The following is a 20,986-nucleotide window of genomic DNA, read 5'->3' on the forward strand; positions in this document are numbered from 1 at the left end:
ACTAATTTCAATACGCTACGAAGTACCGCAGGTGAATTTAAAAGTCGTTTTGGAGCCTCCAGCAGATTTTTGAAAATTTAAATTTTCACAAAATTTCATTAAATGGAGATGGAAAGCTGAAATTTACTCTACACTCCAATTTTAACACCCTCTGAAGACGACTTCAGGTGGGTTCAAGTCACTTTAGGGCCTCCAGAGACATTTTTGAAAATTACTGGAGCCTCCAGTAGATTTTTGAAACTTGAAATTTCCCCAAAATTGCATCAAACTGAGATGGAGAGTCGAAACTCATTCTGCAAACTAATTTTAACTCCCTCTGAAGACGACTTCAGGTGGGTTCAAGTCATTTTAGAGCCTCCAGCGACATTTTTGAAAATTACTGGAGCCTCCAGTAGATTTTTGAAACTTGAAATCCATGTAGTCTGCGAAATAAATTTCAGCTTGCCAACTCCATTTGATGAATTAATGTTGGGAAATTTCAAGTTTCACAAATCTACTGGAGGCTCCAGTAACTTTCGAAAAAGTCGCTGGAGGCTCAAAAACGACTTGAACCCACCTGAAGTCGTCTTCAGAGGGTGTTAAAATTAGTTTGCAGAATGAGTTTCGACTCTCCATCTCAGTTTGATGCAATTTTGGGGAAATTTCAAGTTTCAAAAATCTGCTGGAGGATCCAGTAATTTTCAAAAAAGTCGCCGGAGGCCCTAAAGTTACTTGAACCCACCTGAAGTCGTCTTCAGAGGGTGTTAAAATTGGAGTGTAGAGTAAATTTCAGCTTTCCATCTCCATTTGATGAAATTTTGTGAAAATTTAGTTTCAAAAATCTGCTGGAGGCTTCAGGAATTTTCAAAAAGTCGCTGGAGGCTCCAAAACGACTTGAAATTCACCTGCAGTACTTCGTAGCGAATTGAAATTAGTTTTTAGAATAAATTTCAGCTTTACAGCTCCAATTTGATGGAATTTTGTGAGAATTTCGAGGTTCAAAAATCTGCTGGAGGCTCCAGAACTGCTCAAAACGGGTTGAAACCGTTTCCAATCGATTTGGCATGTCGAGAATAGGGTATATCCCAAATTTCAGCTTTCATGGTCAAATTGGTAAAATTTTGATTTTTTCCCTCATTTTTGGCCTTAATTCGATTTTTAAAAATTCACCAATAATCGAAAAAAGCACTTTAGCACTTGAAATTTTGACAGGTGATGAATTTTTGCATGATCTTTCGATCTATCTTTGTAAAGTTTGAAAAATTTCGTGCAAGTCCTATGTTGAAACGCAAAATCTGCGATTTCGGCTGACCTGTTAATCAAAATGGCCGCCATTTTGTAAGTAAGGCCAACTTTTTTGGGCATGTTTGCTTTAAAATGTTCCTTAGGATGTCCTCTTTAAGAAAAAAGTTGTCCCGGAGGATGGTTGTGGGGGGGGGGTGCAATTACTCCTATTGTCATATATGCCGGACTATATATAGGTAGCGAAAAAAAGAATCGAAAATTCTACGCAGGTAGGTACCTATGCGAAGTTATAAGAACGACTTTCGATATTTTATTTTTCTCTTTTTTAAATCTGCGAGTAAATATTGTATTTATATTGGGGAACAGAGCAACAGTTAATCAACTAGCCTACGCATTTCGATATATTTTATTGCCACGTCCAATATACCAGCCATTTTATAGGTTTCACTCGAAACCGAAACGAATGTACGCATTTGAATCCTTATTTGTAATATCGACGAGACGTATAATGTTAATTAATTCAATTTTGAAAACGTTGCTCGAAAAACGAAGAACATTTTTGTGTAATGATAGACTACACCTATACAAATACAACACGTAATATTCCCACATCTGATCTGAACGACCGTAAAGCTGTTAGATAAACAATTTCAAATATGCGTGCAATTTGCAACCTTTTGCAATATAGGTACCTATCCATACATGAGTATTTTTCGTCGCTCAATTTGCCCAGCTAATTCGTAATGAAAATTAATTCCACACCAAGACCGAATAGTACCTACTCGTAATAAGTAATAAGGGAAAAAACATTATTACGAGGACTAAACACGCATCATTGGTAGGTACCTAATTCATCTAAATTTTTACTCTAACGACAGGTCGTCGACGCAATATGATGCTTGTTTACAAAAAGTCTAAAACTTCTCCCCACACGCCACACAGTATGGTCATTTGAAAAAATTATCCATTTCGATACATTTCCTTATTACAATCGCAAATATCGCGCAAAAAATTGAATTAAAAGGACACGTAGGTACCTATGTTAATTAAGTAAATTTGTCAGCTGAGTTGCAAATACGTAGGTATTTACTCGGTGTAAATTTGTCGAGCGAAAATCGCGAAACAAATGCCGAAGGATTTAGCCTAATTTAAATTACGAAGGCGAGAATTACGAGTAGGTACCTGTTACACATCGATGAATTTTGTTTTAGGCGGCCGAAAGCGGTAATTTGGAAGATTTTAACCGATTGTACCAAGCAGATACAACACGACTTTCGGTCCGAGATTCGAAAGGACGAGCACCAGTTCATCAAGCAGCTGCTCGCAATCGTGTCTCGATTTTACAGTTTATTAAGAATCACGGCGGAGGTAATCTATAATCATATGGAATTTGGCCTATAAGAGCTAATTTTTCTTTTAAAATAACCGAGGGGTCTTTCGGTCACTTGACTATAGATTTTAATACCTACTTTTTTTTACAACCAGAGCATTTTTAGTTTCCAAACAAGAAAGTGCAGTAGGATACTCAATTTTTCGTTGGGGCACTTGAAATCTCTTCTGGAATGTACCCTACATGAGTACCTCTACCTATCCATGTTTTGATGAAAAAAATAAACAAAACTGATGACTGAATGCGCACCAAAAGGTTCCTTTAGGATGATGATAGAAAAAATCAGTTGGGTCACTAGCGAGATTTTCCAATTTTTCCAGAATTTTGAATTTGCTCCAGAAGGCGTGAATATGCCGTTGGGCAGCTAAAAATCGAGGTGTGTATCATATCTACATTTGAGCTGATTTCGGAAGGGACACCTCAAGAGTGGTTTTTTGACCAGCTTTTTTCAAAATTAAAAAATCCAAAAAATCAAAAGATAACCGTTTGTGAGGAAATTTTTGGAATTTGTGCAAATTGCAGTATTTCTTCAAGAACTAACCCCCGGAGTGCCAATTCTACCATTTCCAGCCGTTTTGGAGCGAGAGTGACACCTCAAAAAAACACTGGCTAAAATGTGGGTAAACTCGTTAAGCAGGTCGAGTGTAATATACAACTCGATTTTTAGCTGCCTAACTTCATATTCACACCTTCTGGAGCAAATTCAACATTCTGGAGAAATTGAAAATCGCGCTGGAGGCTCCAGAATGGCTGGAAATTGTAAAATTTTGATTTGGGGGGTTAGTTACGGACAAAATACAGCGATTCGGGCAAATTTCAAAAATTTTCTCACAAACGGTCATCTTTTGATTTTTTGGATTTTTTAATTTTGAAAAAAGCTGGTCAAAAAACCACTCTTGAGGGGTCGCACTCAAAATCCGCTGAAATGTGGATAAACTCGTTAAACAGGCCGAGTATATTACACAACTCGATTTTTAGTTGCCCAACTTTATATTCACACCTTCTGGAGCAAATTCAACATTCCGGAGAAATTGAAAATCGCGCTGGAGGCTCCAAAATTTGCTCGAATTGGTGAAATTTGGATTTGTGGGGTTAGTTTTGGACAAAATACAGCGATTCGCGCGAATTTTAAAAATTTCCTTGCAAACGGAAAACGTTTGATTTTTTGGATTTTTCAATTTTGAAAAAAGCTGGTCAAAAAGCAACTTTTAAGGTGTCACTCTCAAAATCGGCTCAAATGTAGATAAACTCGTTAAACAGGTCGAGTGTAATATACAACTCGATTTTCAGCTGCCCAACTGCATATTCACGCCTTCTGGAGCAAATTCAAAATTCTGGAGAAGTTGAAAAATCGCGCTGGAAGCTCCAGAATGGCTGGAAATCGTAAAATTTGGATTTGGGTGATTAATATTAGTTTTGGGACTTATTTCGACCATTTTCCATTTTTACTGATCAAGTACGTACTTTTAAAAAAAAAAGCACGAATCGCCAAAAACAGTCAATTTTGAATTTTCAAAAATTAGCCAAAAATCGAAAAATGAACTTGGGCAGCTGAAAATTTGGTTTTGGGGGTTTCAGACTATGCTCTTTTCAAGAATCGCGGTCCCATTCAAATAGGAGTGTGACACCTCAAGAGGTTCCCTTGTAAGCCAAGTTTTGGATTTGGGCCTTTTTTCTTGGAATTTTTTGTAAATTGCTCGAAACTGCCGCAACTCGGAGAACTTGTTTTCGTGACGTTTGAATAAAGGTGATTGAAATTAGGTACCTATCTAGTTTTAAACTTATTCGCCAAAAATTTCAAAGGTTCAATGTCGAGCTTTTCTTTGAAACTCAATTTTTCAAATCTTAACTAAATTTTAGTACATTTTTATGATATTTACAACACTAAAAACCAGGGTTGAAGGAACTTCTTGGAAATGAATCAACTCTTCGTTCCGAGGTCGCATATTACTGTCCAAAAATCGTATTTTTCGGACAAAATGAAAATTTTTCAATAAAAGAACGACAGGTGGGTACGAAAAACAGATGTCGAATTCAGACTCGGTGACCTCGATTTAGTAGGAAATCGCCTTTAAATAATGGAAAAAATAGCTACTTCCGACCGAACCAGTCAATTTAGAACGTTCGTTGAATGAGCAAAAGAGGTGTTAATAAAATTGCATAACCAGTTTGCCGTAAATACGTACGAAGTGTATTTCTACTGGTAATCTCTCATTTCAACTCTGTGCAATTTTTAAGAATCCCCCTTAACTCCATGAAGAAGTTCAAAGAACCTACAAAAGAGAATTTAATGCTTCAAAACACAGCATTTGATTCCTTCTTTTTTTTTGGTAATTTGGACAGCTGGCGAGGAAAAAACAAGGTCAAAATGTTGGATGGGTTTTTAATTTTGAAAAATTCTCGAAGCCTTGTGGACTTGAATTAAAAATGGATAAATTTCAATTTTTGATCGCTTTTATAAAATTATTTTTGGAATTGAACTTTGAAAAGTTGGCGATTTTTAAATTTTTATATCGAAGTGAGATGCTTGATCTCATTTTCCCTTTCAAATTTTAAAATGAAGTAGTCTAATTTTTAAATTTTTTGTTCATTTTCGCTCCACAAAAAATGTTATTTTGCCCGAAATGGAAATGTTTCCTATTTTAGAAAGGTAACATTTTTTTGGGGACAATTTTTACGATCTGATCTTTTGAAGCTCCGTTTCCCCCTTCCCTCCTAATTTTTTTGCGAATATCGTCATGAAAAATTCGCAGTTATATAAACGAGTAAAATATGTATTCTTCCTGCATTTTTTTTTCAAATTTTTCAAGTGTGTGTAACTCCAAAACTTATAGCAAGATTTTGAAAATTAAGTTTTAAAAAAAAGCTCAACTTTGAAGTTTAGATATGTTTAGCAAATAGGTATTTTAATAACTGCTCATAATTATGTACCTATATAAAACATCGCAAGTAGATTTTCTCCAAGTCACAACAAATGTCGAGCGATAAAAATTCCAACAAACCACCACCCACCCCCATGTCCCACCACAACAGCACCAAGGGAGGTTGAAGGATCAATTATGGCAATTTCCCTCTTTTTCCTGATGTCAGTTAATGATCAACAAAAAAATTCTGAATAAACTTGAAAATGGCCGTCCCAATTTGATGTGGAATGACCCATCTGCTTTTTACTAATCTGTGATCTGATTAGCAAAGCTTATTTCTTTCGTAGATTTAAACGTCCAAGATGCGGCTGGAAACACTCCATTGCATGTTGCAATCGAAAATGAAGCTTTGTGTGCTATCGAATTTCTTTTACAAAAGTGCGTACTGCTAACTTTGTTTGTTTTAGGTATTAGGTATGTGTTATTGTTTTAAGTAAGTACCTACATATTTAAACAGTACTTTTTTTTAGTGAATTGACAAACGCTGACTTATACATAATATCATAATGAATGATAGGGATGAACCACTCGAGGTGTTCTTCCCCAATTTGAACGAGAATATTATTATATTTCTGGAAAAAGCATCGTCTAAAACCCTCATAAGTCATGATCATAATTTCAACCATCAAAATTGATTTTCGAAAGTTATTGAAACCCTGAAAATAGTTGGTAATTTTCTGAAGTTTATGTTCTGATTTTGGAACATCTTCATCCTTATTCTATCAGATTCGAATAACCTCAAGTGGACTGCATCGTTGCAATTTTTCATTTACTTATTATGCGATACCTGATGGTGTTATTTTCGCTTTTCAATTACCTATCATAGGAACCATTATTCACGATCCATCGTTATTATTAGAAATTATTGATAGTCTCATAGAGGCACAAGTGTAACTTTTTACGCGTGATTTTAGTAACGTGGACACTACGATTCAAAATAATAAAAAACAAGCGGCTCTGCATCTCGCCACCGAACATAACAAAATCAGTGTTTTGAAAGTTATGTCTTCGTATCATACGAAATTCAATCCACATCAAGGTGGCGAACATGGCAGGACAGCGTTGCATCTCGCAGCCATCTACGATTACGCCGAATGTGCCTATATATTAGTACGTATCAGTGCCTACGAGATCAAATTACACAAACATATTAGGTATTGCGTTGGTAGCTATAGGTAGGTTCATGGTACATTTTAAACTTTCCACAGATTACCCAGTTCGGAGCAAAAACTCGACAACCTTGCAATAACGGCTACTATCCGATTCACGAGGCAGCAAAAAATGCCTCGTCTCACGTAATGGAAGTATTTTTACAATGGGGCGAAAGCTGCGGTAACACGAGGGAACAAATGATATCTTTCTTCGACGCCGAAGGAAACGTCCCTTTACATTCGGCCATACATAGTGGTGATTTCAAAGTAGGCGTATTATAACTGCAGCGACCCCCATCGCATCACAAGTGTAAAATTTCTCAAGTTGGTATACCTAGCTGTAAAATTAATACCTTTGTTTTTTTCTTACTCAGGCAGTGGAACTGTGTTTGAAATCGGGAGCCAAAATTTCTACCCAACAGCACGATATGTCCACTCCGGTGCATCTTGCTTGCTCTCAAGGCGCCATCGACATCGTCAAATTGATGTTTTCTCTGCAGCCCGAAGAAAAGAAACAGTGCTTGTTTTCGTGCGATGTTCAAAAAATGACACCTTTGCATTGCGCTGCCATGTTCAATAGATGGGAAATTGCCAAGTACTTGATCGAAGAGGTTGCGATTCGTTTTATTACCTACCTACTCATACATATTTCTTAATGCTCTACGAAGAAAAATGTCGATGGTTTTATTGATGAAATTGAATTCCGCAATATTGTTTAGGGAGCAGATATAAACGCCATTGATAAAGAGAATCGTTCGCCTTTGCTTCTGGCTGCATCTCGTAGTGGTTGGGAAACGGTCAGAATTCTTGTACAGCTCGGCGCTAATATCCACTTGAAGGATGCCAATCAACGAAATATTTTGCATTTAATAGTAACCAAAGGAGGTAATATCGAAGAATTCGCCGAGAATGTACGTCAGGTGAGTGGAAAAACTGATGAATCGTCCTTGGTCATGCACATCCTCGAGCTTTGCATGTTTCATTGTTTTCAAAATACCTTTACCTGTTCATATAGTCTCAAAACATCGAAAGTTTCAAGCAACTACTGGACGAGAAAAATAATCAAGGTTGCACGCCGATGCACTGTGCGTGCGAAGGAGGATACATTAAAAGCTTGGAAAGTTTGTTAAAGTACGGAGCATGCATCAATTTGAAAAATAATAATAAAGAAACGCCGTTGCATCTAGCTGCTTGGTAAGTAACGATACCAACACCTATAGGCATATGTTAGTCAGTCTGGTGGCCTTTTATAATCCGATTTACTTATAATATATGTACTTAGGTTTGGTCGAATGAACATTTTAAAAAAATTACTAGACAGTGAAAGGGGAAGTTTCATTATAAACGAGGCCAATGGAGAAGGTCTGACACCACTTCATATAGCTTCCAAGCAAGGTAAATACGAGTACACGTCGTCATAGGATTGTCTGTGACAAATTACAACTACCTACGAGTACCTATCAATTATTTCAGGACACACCAGCATGGTACAATTGTTACTCGATCGTGGAGCTTTGCTTCACCGAGATCACAATGGAAGAAATCCACTGCATCTCGCTGCCATGGCTGGATATATGCATACCATGGAGCTGTTACATTCGGTTCATTCTCATCTTTTAGATCAAGGAGACAAAGATAAAGTACGCGTATAATCGAGTACCTAGTTATGCACTATTTCAGTTCTCAACGCCTGCAAATTCACTGAGAAATATGGTTATTTTTTTATAGAACACTGCTTTACATTTGGCAACTATGGAAAATAAACCGAACGCCATTTCTTTATTGCTTACAATGAAATGTAAATTGTTACCAAATATTCAAAACCTCAGCGCCATCGATTACGCGATTTATTACAAATTTCCAGAAGCTGCTTTAGCAATGGTCATTCATGAAACTAGGTAAGTCGTTTAGACAGTATAAATAGGGACTTACGTGTAAGTACCTATATACCTACTAGCTTATTAAATTCTGATGTAGCCTATACCTAATATGTATTTGTTTGTATATCCGTTGCAGAGGAGAAGAAATAATGGCTTTGAAATCGGATAAACATCCGTGCGTTACTTTGGCTTTAATAGCTTCGATGCCCAAAGTATTCGAAGCAGTTCAAGACAAATGTATAACCAAAGCAAATTGCAAGAAGTATTCGAAACTTTTTTATGTAAGTGGTACAGGCAGCATGATGAAGGAGTAATTGATATGACTGGATTTTACTTTTTAAACCATAAAACGAAGTAATGGACTTTTTTTCTCTTGTCCGGTCGGCAATACTAAGTATCTAAATTCCCTTCTTGTCCCAATACTCGGGGAACTTCATTCCCTCGTCATCAATTGTCCGGTCCAGTTTGTCTGCGTCAAAGTCACCATATAATCGACACCTGAAAAGGTGTCTATCATCTTGTACCTCGCCACATTCCCACAGATCATCATCAGCCAAGTACCATCTGTGAGCATGTTGTTCCGCTTCTAATTCTATTCAGCGTTTTCCAGAAGCTGTACTTCGGTTGGTTGCCTTGGGGCAATGATTCGCTTATAGTATTGCTACTTGATGCTGTGTTCCAGATTTGACAGCGTTCAACTTCGGCAGGAGCACTCAATTCATTCACTGTTCTCAGGAAACTGTGTCTAGATTTTAGTCTGCTCTCTGGTTATTTGTTGTAGCCATGCATGGGGTGTAGGGGGTTGTGTGTTGCTTTAGTTTTTTCTGCTCTGGCAGCCACCTCCCTATGCACTTCCAGTGGTGCAATCCCTGCAAGACAATGCAGAGCTATGAGTGGAGTTGGTCTGAGGTATCGTGTCACCAATTGGCAGGCTTCATTCAGGGGCACATCTACTTTTTTAGCATGTGCTGATTGTTCCCATGCTGCGCAAGCATATTCTGCAACTGAGTAACACAGCGCTAGTGCTGATGTGCGCAGGACCTGTGGTTTAGCTCCCCATCTACTACCTACCAGCTTTTGGATCAGATGTAGCTGCCACATTCATTTTGGTTTTTTCACAGTGTTGCCAAGGACACTTCCCTGCCGCAAGCCATTCTTTTGCCTTCTCCAAGTGCTGTTCTTTCCATCTAAAGTCACATAGAACCTCCGGTCTTTAAGCAGTGTTGTGATGATTTCTGTAAATTTGTAGTTCCTGGTCAGTTCATAAATCTTGTATCGAAGTAACTGATGACACACTGTGTCAAACACTGCAGCGAGGTCCACAAACATAGCACCAGTGACCTTGCACTGTTCAAAACCATCCTCAATGTGCTGTGTTAAACTCAGGATCTGACCAGTTCAAGATTTCCCAGGTCTGAAACCTGCCTGCTGACTGATTAGGTTCTTGTCAATATGCTCAGCTACTTGATTTAGGACCATTTGCTCAATTATCTTATATAGGTGGCATAGTAACAATATAGAGTGGTTACTTTTAGGGTCATTTGGGTCTTCGCCTGGCTTCTGGATAGCAATGACATGGGCCTGCCTGCACGATCAAGGTATTTTTGATGTTTCTACACACGTGTTGTACAATCCCTGGATCCATAGGCGTGACTGGAGCTTTTCTGGAGGTAGTGCCAAGATGATGTGTGGGAGACAGGGGAGGGATATTCAATGTTCTCACAAGTTCTAAAACGTCACTATTCATGAAAGTATATCAAATATATAATTACTTATTTGAAAAATAACACATTCAAAACATTAAAACAAATTAAGAAAATAGGTACCTACTTGAAATGTAATCAAAATTTATTATTTAAAGTTTTATTTGGCGATCTTTTTTATTTTTAAAATCAGTGATGACGGACTTCACATTCACATTTTTGGCTAAATCTTGTTCTACATATGGCAGCATCAAATTATCAAGCCTTTCTTGTGACATCCTAACACGTAATTTTGATTTTACACGAGTGAGCTTACAAAAACATCGCTCACATGAGCAACACTAGTCACCTGAATAACTGTGAATTCTTGTAATAACGTATCAAAGGTTGAAAAAGTTGCACTTCTGTTAAATTCACTCATCCATTTGATCCAGTTGTCCACAAGGTATATCTTGAACTCTTCTTCTGGCTCACAAGTTTGGCAGGTGAATTTTCAACTCTTTTGAGTAGGTAAGGCTAATTCAGCTCCAAGTGTCTCAGTTGAAAATTCAAAATTTTCTGATAAGACTTTCAATTTCTAAGGAAGTTATAGTCAAGTGAAATAAGTTTTCCATAGAAACTATAATATTATTCGTTTCTTGAGAAAAACGGTTATCTATTCTGGATATGTATTAGAGAATCTAAGAAAGGGTAATATGTGCAAATTCTCGTTTCCTGTTCTTTACTTTCATAAGAATTGATTTTCTGGATTTTCATCGATTTTTTTGGAACACACCTTGTATTTGCATGTATTTCTGGGATTTCAATACCAAAGCTTTCACATGTTTGGACAACCAATCAAAATTTATTTGGAAAACTATCAACATCATTTGGGTCATCTTTGTTTCTCAGTTTAAGTGGTGCACTTCAGAGGAGTTTTACATTATAATACTCGTACTTATGCTGTGCTGAGATTTGAATCAGGATCTTGGAGAGATTTACTATGACTAGTCAGCAAAATTGAATTCAACTCTGGCGATGCTGTTTCTAAACATAATGAAATTACTTTTTAAATTTTTCTTTGATAAATTGAAATTTTTGAATTTTACTTTTTTTTAAAGTGAAAAATGAATAGGAATTTTTAATTTTTTTTTATTGAGAAATGATAATCGAGAAAGAAACTGGAAAAAGTAGGCAGTGCCAGAACATGCCTGGCATGCCCTGCAGTCACGCCTATGCCTGGATCCATGTAACAGTTTTTGGCCCAAAATGCTTTATCTGCTCCACATACATTTTATCAACACCTGCTGCTTTTTGATTTTTGGCTGAGCATATAGCTGCTGCGGCCTCGGGACTTCGGGAGTATGTGAACAGTGACAAAAAGTTATTCACTTCCACTGCTTGATTACAAATAATTTTCTTGCTTTTAATTCTACCATTTGTCTTTCCATTTATGAGCAACTGGTAAGCAATCTGGTTTGCTGTTGACTGAGTGAAACTCCTTGCTTGACTTTTTTCTCCATTCAGTCTCTTGAACAGATGCCATGCTGTCATGCTCTTCGACTGTCCTTGCCAAAATTGAAATCTTCTACCAGTCCCTGCCAGTTCTCCTGCCTTGACTGAGCTATCTCCGCTGCAAGTTTATCTCCAAGCTCTATGGTGTCATCATCAAAAGGATTTTCATTAAAGCTGCTCTGACCTCATAGATTATTGGCCTGTGCTGGGTATGAGGTATAGGATTGGCAACCAGTTTCTGGCAAAGATGTGACATTTGCTCTGACACAAAGATGTTATCTGGGTTATAGCCACGTTTCCAACGCCCACTGTTGAATGAGGCTGGTAATTTAGGATCAAAGATAAGGCGCTGTTGGTTTTCATCAGGCCATTTTCCCACCAAATCTTCATTTGAGTCATTCTCAGTGTACCCCCAGCTCACTCCATGGCTGTTAAAATCTCCAATCACAATATGTTTTTGCTGGGTGCCTATGTTAGGGTTGTTTGGCCTTTTGAAATCAGCATTTGGTGGTTTGTAGATTGATGTTATCAGGCAGTCTCCAATGTCCACTGTCAGAATCTCTATATCATCATCATTGGTGCAAGAGGCAGCAAGTATCTCCACATTCTGTTTGACTGGGATGGCACTACCATATTTCTTGTGTGGTCTGTTGATTGCCATCTTCATTCCAGTGATTTTTGGCTGGTGTGCTGTATGAGGTCTGTGCGTTTCTTGAATAGCAACTATGTCTACATTTAGGTCCTTGACCATTTCTAATAGGATTTGTTCCTTCGCCTTAGTTTTACCTTCGATATTGACTGATCAAATTCAGAACGGAGTTATCATCCTCGTCAGTGTGTGATATAGATTGATTTGAAAATAGGAAAATTTTTGGACTAGGGAACGTAAGTGAGTAGGAATAGGTATAGGAATTTTACTGTTGAGATAACTGGGGTGAGTTTATATAGGAAATAATAACCTACCTATATCAACATAAATTAATGCTCTAATTAAATGGAGATAGCTTTCGAGTAATCTCAAACCAAAACAGGGGAACATATCTATTTACAAGGTAGACAGAGTCTACAATCATAAACCATTTCCGGACAATGTCCTAGTTTTATCTAACTCGAATTAGTAATTAAAAATTACGTACATTTTAATTCCAAAGAATAAAATGAGATGGTTACATATTGAAATCTTTCACTAGATTATCTAATTTGAAAACTAGGCGAATTAAATCCTTAACTGGATTATCTAAATTGCAAGCTTAAGAAAAAACCATCTCCTTGATTATCTAATTAATAAGTTGCGACTACAATTCTTAGCTGAATTATATAGTAGCCTAGTTTGAGAAAGCCCTAAATACTGCCCGGAACTATGGCATGAGGAGTTACCTCAGCCTAGCCGGTTTGCTCGAATTAAGAACTTACTCCATTTGATGCATACTCAGGAACTAAAGTTGAAAATAAATCATTTGAAATAATTCGAACTCGTGTACCGAAATATTACACCATTTAATAATTGAAAAAAGAATGTTCACTTATTACATTATCAAAAAGATAAAATACATTCGAACAAACACGTTCATATACTCGAATTACCGAAAACATACTGACGTTAGGTAGGTAAGTACCTAACGTCATAAGCTATCAATTTTCCCACCTATGATTTTAACCTTGAAGAGGATCGTCGAATTTATGCCAATGTAATTGCCTAACTATTTCTATTTAGGCATCCTTACATGACATAAACTCTCCCCCCGACAAAAAGAAAATCGATAGGAGGGGAAAATTGACACTATACAAAATTTTGGAACAAAAACATTCTATCTAATATTACATCAAACATTCGGTTAACAACATATTTACATTTTTATCAAAAAGATACAATTAAACGAGTACAAAATCAAAAAGATATGAAAAACGATTAATAATCGGAAAAACACATCATCCAAAAAACAAAAATACACGACAATTACAAAAAGTTAGTACATAGATTCAAAACATAACCGAAAACCGATACAAATCACTCGAGTACTAAACGAAGAAAAAATCTAAACCATTACATTTCTTTGATTATCGACTGCCACGAGTCTGCTTAATTAGGTATCTTTCTATCGGCTGAAATTCGAATTGTAGTTGGTCTCGAGTCATTAAGCTTAAACTCCTCATTATGCCAATTGATCGAACTTCAGGAATCTTGACTTTACATCGAGCTGATCGAGACAAAGGGTTTTGAGGAGGTCCACTCAGGTTGAGAATTACCGTTGATGGATCGTAACTAATGATGTACGGTTCAAGTTGCTGCCGGCCAATTATTACAGTACCATGGTGAGCTTCATGTTTCCTACGAGTTTGGAAATCCACCACATGACACTTAATACTGTGGGTTTCATTGACGTGAAAATGAATATCCGGTGTCAACTTTATCGGCACGTCAGTGGTTCTTCGCGATACCAATCGGAATTCATCTAGCCAGGGCACGTATATCGCTTTGGCATGATCGAGCACCTCAAAGTTGAAAGAGACGTATGGATCGAAGAAAGTCAAAGCAGCATCGTTGACCAGAGACACTTCGAGGGTAGGATCGAAAATAATTTCCAAATTATCGTTATGTATCTTCCCCAAAATCGTCAATAAGAAATTAAAACTCGAGTCGCGATTATAAGACCATATCGGTGGTACAACGTGAATTGCTGGAAAAATCTCATTTTTGAATGTACGTCTAACCAGGTTCAAATGATTCCGCCAAGCTACAGCTTCTATGTGAATTCGAGGCCATTCGAATGTCTGCCTTTGTCTATACAAATGGTAACGAGGTATGACTATTTTAAAATGCACGTATGTTCCTCTCGTCATCGCATTCCACAACCTTAAATAATGGTTCGGGAAATCTCGGTCGGATGGATTCCAGTTAATCGTAATTCGTTGATATTCAGCTGGGAAGTTATGTGGAATGTAGTGTACGATTTCGCAAATTGGAATTAATTCACGATCCACCAAGTCATTTGAAAAAATCTGTGGTCCATCGATTTCACCGTAATTCAAATTTGGGAATCTCACAGAGAGGTATTTTGGCGATGGTTGAATTGGAACAGCCGCAGGTACTCGAATTGGATTATCCGTATTAGTAGCTTCATCATTAGTCGATTTCGATTGCGAAAAAGAAGTAGTAGGCTGACTTGACGTAGAGGCGACCGGTTTGATGGACAATTCTTTATTCGCTTTAAACTTTGCCACTACTTCGTCAATGGTCATGGTGCTCGAAATTGGTGCGTGTGAAGGAGGTAGGAGCTTCGTACTATTCTCAGGAATTTTGACAGCTGGTATACTCGAGTGTTCTTTCTCTATAGCCGACTTTTTCGGATTTGGAATACCTTCATCGGGACTCTTGAGTTGGTTTACTACTTTTCCATCACATCGTGTTAATTTGACTTGTAATTCACGAACGCAGCGCTGATCATTGGTGACGGTGACCTTCAAATTATCGATTTTTTGGCAAGTTTTATTCAGGAGCTCGATTACTTCTTCAGACTCAGAGTCAGTGACAAAATCCTCGTCACAATAGTCGTCGTAATCACCGGGTTTTGTATCGTCCGTAAATTCTACTTTTTTCTTCTCTTTGCTGTTCGTTTCAGGTGAGTCTACCGGGTATTCAATTGCGAGCATTTTGGCTGGAATTTCGGATTGCAAATTGGATACTGATTCGGTTGAGTTATCCGCTCCATGACTTACGTTCGAACTCGTAGGCTCTGGATTCGGCGTTACGCCGTTTACGGACGGTTTCCAGAGGGTTTTGATTGAATCATCGATGAAACTCGCAAGACCCAAAATCTCGAACGTGACAGATGATATAAAATTCGAATAAGCAGGAACGTCTGAAGTTAGGATCGGTTTTAACTCCTCAAATTCTCCGGCGGCGAGTGACATTGCGATGAAATCACGTATATAGAGTTCGATACGATGGAATTCACTTTCTACGTAGACTTGTTCGATATCGGCAGCTAACTTCATCTGTGCAATAGCATTGCGTATTTTGTATTCAATTGGGCAGTCGACTTTGGCGAAGATCATTCGTAGACGGCGATTTTGGTTCGAACGCGTAAACAAAACTCGAGTCTCAAGATTCTCTGGCATACATTCGAAATCACTGTAGCTTTCTTTCGTCGTCTTCATCGGATGAACATGATTCCGATTACAAATCGAATACGCTTTATTCTGTGAACATAAAAATATTTACAAATGTACAGGTTAGAATAATTCTATGAGGCTTGTAACGATTTACAATCTATTCAATTTACAAATAAGATAAAATAAAAGAGAGACAAGAAAGAAGACTCAGACAAGAAGGCAAAGACTCCTATTCTTTTGGTGGAGGCTTTATATCATCAGTTGTGTGGTCATATTTTTTTAGATGTCGAATATTCTCTCGTATTATATGACCTGGTCGATTTTCGTCTTCTAGTTCATATACGTTAATGAAAGGTTTCTTAATTATTTTATAAGGACCTTTCCATTGATGACATAACTTTGCAGCGACACCTTTAGCTTTTGATGATCTTGGATGATTTCGTACAAAAACTCGTTCACCTTTCTCCAAAATAATAGGCTTACGATATCGACTAAAATAATCGAGTTTTCGGTCTCGATCTTTTTTCATATTTTCTTGAATCTTTTGAAGAATATTTGATGGTAAAACTCGCTTTTTTACAATGTCGACCAATGGATCTGGAACTAATCTTCTCTTCACAGCTTCAAATGGTATATAACCTGTTACAGTACTTTCTGTATAATTAAGTTTCTTTTCAATATCAGGCAATATTTGAAACCATGATTTTTGTTTGTCACTTAAATATTTCCTGATACTCGAACCAACAGTACTCATAATTCTTTCAGCTGGATTGCTATTTGGAGTGTAACGTGACGTATATCGAACTTTAACATTCATATTTTTCCAATAATCTCGCCAATAATTTGAAGAAAACTGAGGTCCATTATCACTTAGCACAATTTTCGGAATTCCAAATTCATTCATCCATATTTTAACTTTTTCGATCAAGTTAGTCGAGTTATTGGCTTTAATCGGGTACAATCGAACATATTTTGTAAAATGGTCTTCTACTACGAAAATAGTATCACATCCAGCTGTACTAGGAGGTAGTGGACCAAAATTATCAACGCAAATCATTTGATTGAAGTACTCTGAAGTTATAGATTGAATTGGTCCATATAATCGAGTTGAAGTTTTTTGAGAAACTTGGCATGAAATACATTCGTTCACGAACTGATAGACCTGAGTAGTCATTCCAGGCCAATCAAAATGACGTCGTATTATCTTAATTAACTTGGTAATTCCAACATGGCCGTATTCGTAGTGATAGTGTTGGATGACTTCACGTTGTAAACTTTTGGGAATAAATATTCTCCAATCATAATCATTTTGGTTCTGATACACTACTAATTTCAATTTATCATCAACTCGAGTTTTTTCTGGAAATTTCAAAATGTAATGACGTACTACATCATCATTATTTTGAACAGCTCGAAGACGTCTAAATTCAGTATATAAACACTTTGGTGGTACATAGTCAAATAGAAACACCGTGAAATTCTTATCATTTTCAGTGATGTTGAAAGAATACCTTGAGAGGAAATCTGCGATCGAATTTTCACATCCAGAAATATGTTGAATATTCACTCTGAAGTTATCTAGGTATAATAACCATTTCATAATCCTATTTGGTAATAATTCATTTTTCTTCAAATAGGTTACAGCGATATTATCTGTATATAAGTTTACTTCATTTCCAGCTAATAGGTAGTAATTTTTGGCTAATAAATGTACCACTGCTAGTAACTCGAGTTCCATCACTGAATAGGATTTTTCATATCCTTTCAAAACTCGAGATGTAAAGGCAATTGGCATCATCCAATCAGTTTCATCTGCTCGAATTGGTTGCATAACTACTCCTGCGATGGCCTTCGTTGAAGCATCAGTATAAACGTAAAAAGGCTTTGTAAAGTCTGGATATGCTAACAACGTTTCTTTCGCCAATTCTTTCTTCAATAACTCGAAATGCGCAATATTTTCTTTCGTCCAAACAAATCCACCTTTATCAGTTGTCATCGCATAAAGGGGAGCGCAGAGTAGACTGATTCTGGGCATGTACTCTCGGTAGTATTGAAACATGCCCAAGAATTGCTGGAGGCTTTTTACGTCTTTTGGAAGCTCAAAATTCAGTATAGGCTCGATTTTTTCGGGATCCACCTGGACTCCCTCATCAGAGAAAATCATTCCAAGGTATTTAATTTTACGACGACACCATTGCGTTTTTCGAAGATTGAGTGTCATTCCAGCGGCTTTTACTTTTTCTAGGAATATTCGAATGTGTTCAAGATGTTCTTCGATTGTTCTTGAATATATGATAACGTCATCGACGTATACTCCTGTGAATTCTTCACATCCACGAAGTACCAATCGTAATGCATATACGAATGCTGCGAGACTATCCTCAGTACCAAATCCCACAACGGTCATGACAAAAGGAATACCGTCAATGGTAAATGATAGCACGCATTGTTGGTCTTCAGCAAGTTTAATTTGTAGAAAGCCATTGTTGAAATCGAAAATTGTGAAGTATTTCATGTCCTTGAACTTCATACGCATGTGGTTAATATTCGGAGGTTCAGTCGAATGTCTCAAAATAAATTCATTCAAAGGACGACCATCTAGGCAAATTCGCACTTTACCGCCACCTTTATCGACAAAAACGAGACCTAACTTATAAGGAGATTGACGTTCTACTACCTTACCCTCTTTTTTCCATTTTCTTATAATTTCGGCTACACCATCTTCATATCTATGAGGAATCGGTCGAGTCTTACACCATACTTTATGAGGTGGTGGCAATTTATTACCAACGAATGCAAATCTATGTTCATAACAATTGCATAATCCTATCCTATTCTCAAAAGGCTCACAATTGTTATAGATATGTTTACGCAACGTACCTTTATGCTTAGTTGAGATCTCGGTGCCTTCAACTGCTTCTTCTATTTTGTACTGCAGTTCTGTCTCGATAACGTAAGCTGGATTCTCACTGATCGAAAATATTTCTTCAGGTTTCATCAATGTAATGAACTGGACCTCTTTGAGTGGCTTCTGTTTAGGATCTTTGTTTAACTCGAAATTAGCTGGATTTTTGTCAGCATCTTTGTAAGGAATTTTAAACGTTCTATTTTGCATAATCGTAACATTTGGATCCGTGACTTCGACGTAATTACCAGCGGTATGGATTACCATTTCGAATTCGCTCATTAAATTTCTGCCAATAATTAAGGGAGTATTCAGATCTTTCACAACGAATACTTGAATATTGTAAACTCCCTTTTGTGGCTTTTGGCATGGAAAACTCATTGGTACGTATGCCATTTTGTTGATCTTCGGATGAGATTTCGTTGCGGCCAAAGAGAATTTTTGTCCCATCCCTTCAGCTCGAACTTCGCTTTTCCTCAATTCCGGGTACTCAGCTACTATGCGTTCGAATACATTTTCATTCATCAGTACGTGGGAGCACCCATTATCAAGTAATGCATCTACATCGATTTTGCCAAACTGGACAGTAATTTTCGGTGATACATCTTTGTTTTTATACTCGATCTCGATAGGATTTAAGACATCAATTATGCTATCGTTCAAATTGAATGAAACTGGCTGGTCACTTTTTCCATAAGTTCCATCGAGTAGATTATCGCGTTCTTTTGATTCTTTGTCTCTTTTTGGAAATAAATTTACTTTGCAATATTTCTTGAAAAAACTACACATTTCGTAATGCAGTTTGCTAAGTTCACAATATTTCCATTTTGCATAACCAGGTAATTTCGAACTCGATTTTCCGCTATCATATAATTCTCCTTTAGGTTCATAGAGAATTTTGCCTTCAGCGACGTACTTGAACCATTTATTTTCAGAAGGAACCAGTTCATTTCTTTTAACAAATGGTGAAAAAGCATTCCAAAAAAGACATTTTTCTTGATTTCGAGTTGTAAAATAAATAGTTTTATTTATTTCCTCAAGAACATCCCAATAATCTTTTGTTGGTGTAGGAAAGTTTATCGGAGGAATCAACGCTAATACGATATTTGGTATTTGATAATAATCTCTAAGTTTTGATACAAGTTTATTCAATTCATTCTGGAACATTGAACTGTCGAATTTCTTGAAAATCGATTCTTGCAAACCCAGATGAACTAAAGCGTGATCAGTTCCAAAAGGAATATCGAATGTTTTTTCTTCAAGCAATTCATTAGCTCTTTTCGCTGTTAAAGAATCACCAACTAACAAGTATTCTTCTTCTTCTTTTGCGATGTTGGTATTCTCGTGGAATTGTAAGAATTTGAACATTTGTTGACTGCCAATATATAATACACCTCCATTAAAAAGAAATACTTTTTCTTTTTTAGGTATTTCTGGAACAACTGGAGGTATCACTGGAGTATCTTTTTTGTTAATAATCGCAGCCTGATGAGAAGAGGTCGACTTTGATCGATTTGAGGTAGCACCGCGACCGTTGGTGTTACCTAATTCAAGTTTAAATCATCGATCGATATTTCAATTTCATTACATTCGAATTCTTCGTCAAAATTTGGAGGATTTTCGACATCGTAATCTTTGATATTTTTATTCGCGTCGACGTAACAAACTGAAACTCCTTCTTCTTTCATATCGATTTCATTAACACTGCCAACTGCTTTAAATCGAGCTTTTCCATCACGGTCAGTACGCTTAAAAATTTGACCTTTATCAAATTTCTCAAAGGGATTAAATTTCTTTGATCGATTATCACTAGAACTACTAGTTCTATTCGAGCTACTTGAACGAGAATCGTCATTAGTTGAAGACGATGAGCCAGATTTTTTCATCTTACTAATTAATGGTTTTACAGCTTGGTGGTAATATATAGAAGCGTCCATATCTTTTTTATTTGATATTCCACCATCTTCCATTTCACGAATTTCTTCGATAATATCTTCAATAGTATCACTGGCCGTGCATTCTTTAAAAATTTCGCGATACTCTGGTCCAATTTTAGTCAACAAAACTTGTACGATCCATTTTGCTGTGACTGAGGTATTCCACCTCATTCTTCTCAACCAAAATGTAGAAAAGTCGACGACGCTTTGTTGAGGTTTCTTCTTGTCTTTCTCGAAATTTCGGATATCTCGTTGCTGATTGTTG

General features: G+C 37.0%; 2 protein-coding genes across 3 annotated transcripts in view; one reads left to right on the forward strand and one right to left on the reverse strand.

The window, feature by feature from the left end:
- Positions 1-20,986, forward strand: part of TrpA1 (Transient receptor potential cation channel A1) — a 40,302-nt gene that overhangs the window by 10,152 nt on the left and 9,164 nt on the right. For both annotated transcript variants that reach the window (XM_065356926.1, XM_065356927.1), the window contains exons 7-17: positions 2,436-2,592; positions 5,826-5,916; positions 6,453-6,648; positions 6,747-6,956; positions 7,064-7,300; positions 7,409-7,609; positions 7,705-7,883; positions 7,972-8,084; positions 8,163-8,329; positions 8,418-8,587; positions 8,706-8,850. In XM_065356926.1, the coding sequence (XP_065212998.1) occupies positions 2,436-2,592; positions 5,826-5,916; positions 6,453-6,648; positions 6,747-6,956; positions 7,064-7,300; positions 7,409-7,609; positions 7,705-7,883; positions 7,972-8,084; positions 8,163-8,329; positions 8,418-8,587; positions 8,706-8,850 (1,866 nt within the window). The remainder of the gene's footprint in view (positions 1-2,435; positions 2,593-5,825; positions 5,917-6,452; positions 6,649-6,746; positions 6,957-7,063; positions 7,301-7,408; positions 7,610-7,704; positions 7,884-7,971; positions 8,085-8,162; positions 8,330-8,417; positions 8,588-8,705; positions 8,851-20,986) is intronic.
- LOC135840404 (uncharacterized) lies at positions 13,245-18,848 on the reverse strand. The gene is made up of 2 exons (XM_065356928.1): positions 18,760-18,848; positions 13,245-15,966 (listed from the first exon to the last, which is right to left on the reverse strand). The coding sequence occupies exon 2, from the start codon at positions 15,922-15,924 to the stop codon at positions 13,825-13,827; it is 2,100 nt and encodes a 699-aa protein (XP_065213000.1). The 5' UTR covers positions 15,925-15,966; positions 18,760-18,848; the 3' UTR covers positions 13,245-13,824.

Source organism: Planococcus citri, chromosome 3 (genome assembly GCF_950023065.1).
Source record: "Planococcus citri chromosome 3, ihPlaCitr1.1, whole genome shotgun sequence".
NCBI lineage: Eukaryota > Metazoa > Arthropoda > Insecta > Hemiptera > Pseudococcidae > Planococcus > Planococcus citri.